Below are 909 nucleotides of genomic sequence, written 5' to 3' on the forward strand. Positions count from 1 at the left end.
TTGTGCCCGGGGCTGGGGGCCCTGCCCGGGGCTCTGCCGGCTGCTGCGTGCCCAGGATTCCCACACTGCCTCGCTTGTGCGCTCAGCATCCCTGATGCCCTTGGTTTCCTCATCCCACCAGCCCTGCGCCAGCATCGCAGTGAGCGGTGCTGACCGGCTGCCTCGGCGCTGGTGCTGAAGGAGCAGCGCCAGCGTGGCTGATGTCGTGTCTTTTGTGCCCCTGGTGCTTCATCTGGCTTGTGGTTCACAGGTGGCCGATTTCCGCCAGCAGCTGCTGTCCTGTGCTGGTGTGGACCCTGCACGTGTCGTGGAGTTCTCCTGTGGTGAGCCTGCTGGGGTGCACGGGGAGGGGGCACAGCCTGGCTTTGCGTGACCCAAGTGCTGCCCTTTGCCTTTGGTGCTGTTTGCTTAGCGCTCTAAACAACATCACATCTTTCCTAGAAAGGAAGGCAGCAAAGGGGTGCTCTGAGCAGTCCTGGAAGGCAGGGTGCTGTGTCTTCTTCCCAGGGGCCGAGGGAATGGGGGTCAGAGCAACTGAATGACTCAGGCACTTTGGCTTAGCCAGGCAAACGTGTTTTTCACTCCAGGAAGGTACTCAGCTAATGTGGTTTCATGACTCTCACTGCTTGTTTTTGTCTCCAGGACATGTCATTCCTCCAGAAAACATCTTACCCATAATCCTCTGCAGTGGTCCTTCCAACCAGCAGCTGGAGTTCACCTACCAGACAAGGGACCTGCCCCAGATGGTCAGTCCTTCCTTTTCTCTCTTCCTCGGTATCTCTTTTTTGCTTCACTTGCTTATGTTGCGTGGAACAGTGTGCTCTCTGTTTGAAAGGTGGGCTTACCAAAAGCTGTGGCAAGGGAAATCCATAGGATTTGGGACAAGTGTTTTTTAAAGTAATTGGGAAA

At 56.0% G+C, this 909-nt stretch overlaps 1 protein-coding gene across 1 annotated transcript in view; it reads left to right on the forward strand.

Annotated features, from left to right (window-relative positions):
- The window catches only part of DDX11 (DEAD/H (Asp-Glu-Ala-Asp/His) box helicase 11), a gene marked incomplete at its 5' end in the record, with an annotated part of 25,772 nt that overhangs the window by 19,910 nt on the left and 4,953 nt on the right, over positions 1 to 909 (forward strand). Inside the window, 2 exon segments of the mRNA XM_009995218.1 lie at positions 251 to 323; positions 643 to 746. Coding sequence (XP_009993520.1) covers positions 251 to 323; positions 643 to 746 — 177 coding nt within the window.

The sequence above is a fragment of the Chaetura pelagica genome, unplaced genomic scaffold, assembly GCF_000747805.2.
Source record: "Chaetura pelagica isolate M959 unplaced genomic scaffold, ChaPel_1.0 scaffold343, whole genome shotgun sequence".
NCBI lineage: Eukaryota > Metazoa > Chordata > Aves > Apodiformes > Apodidae > Chaetura > Chaetura pelagica.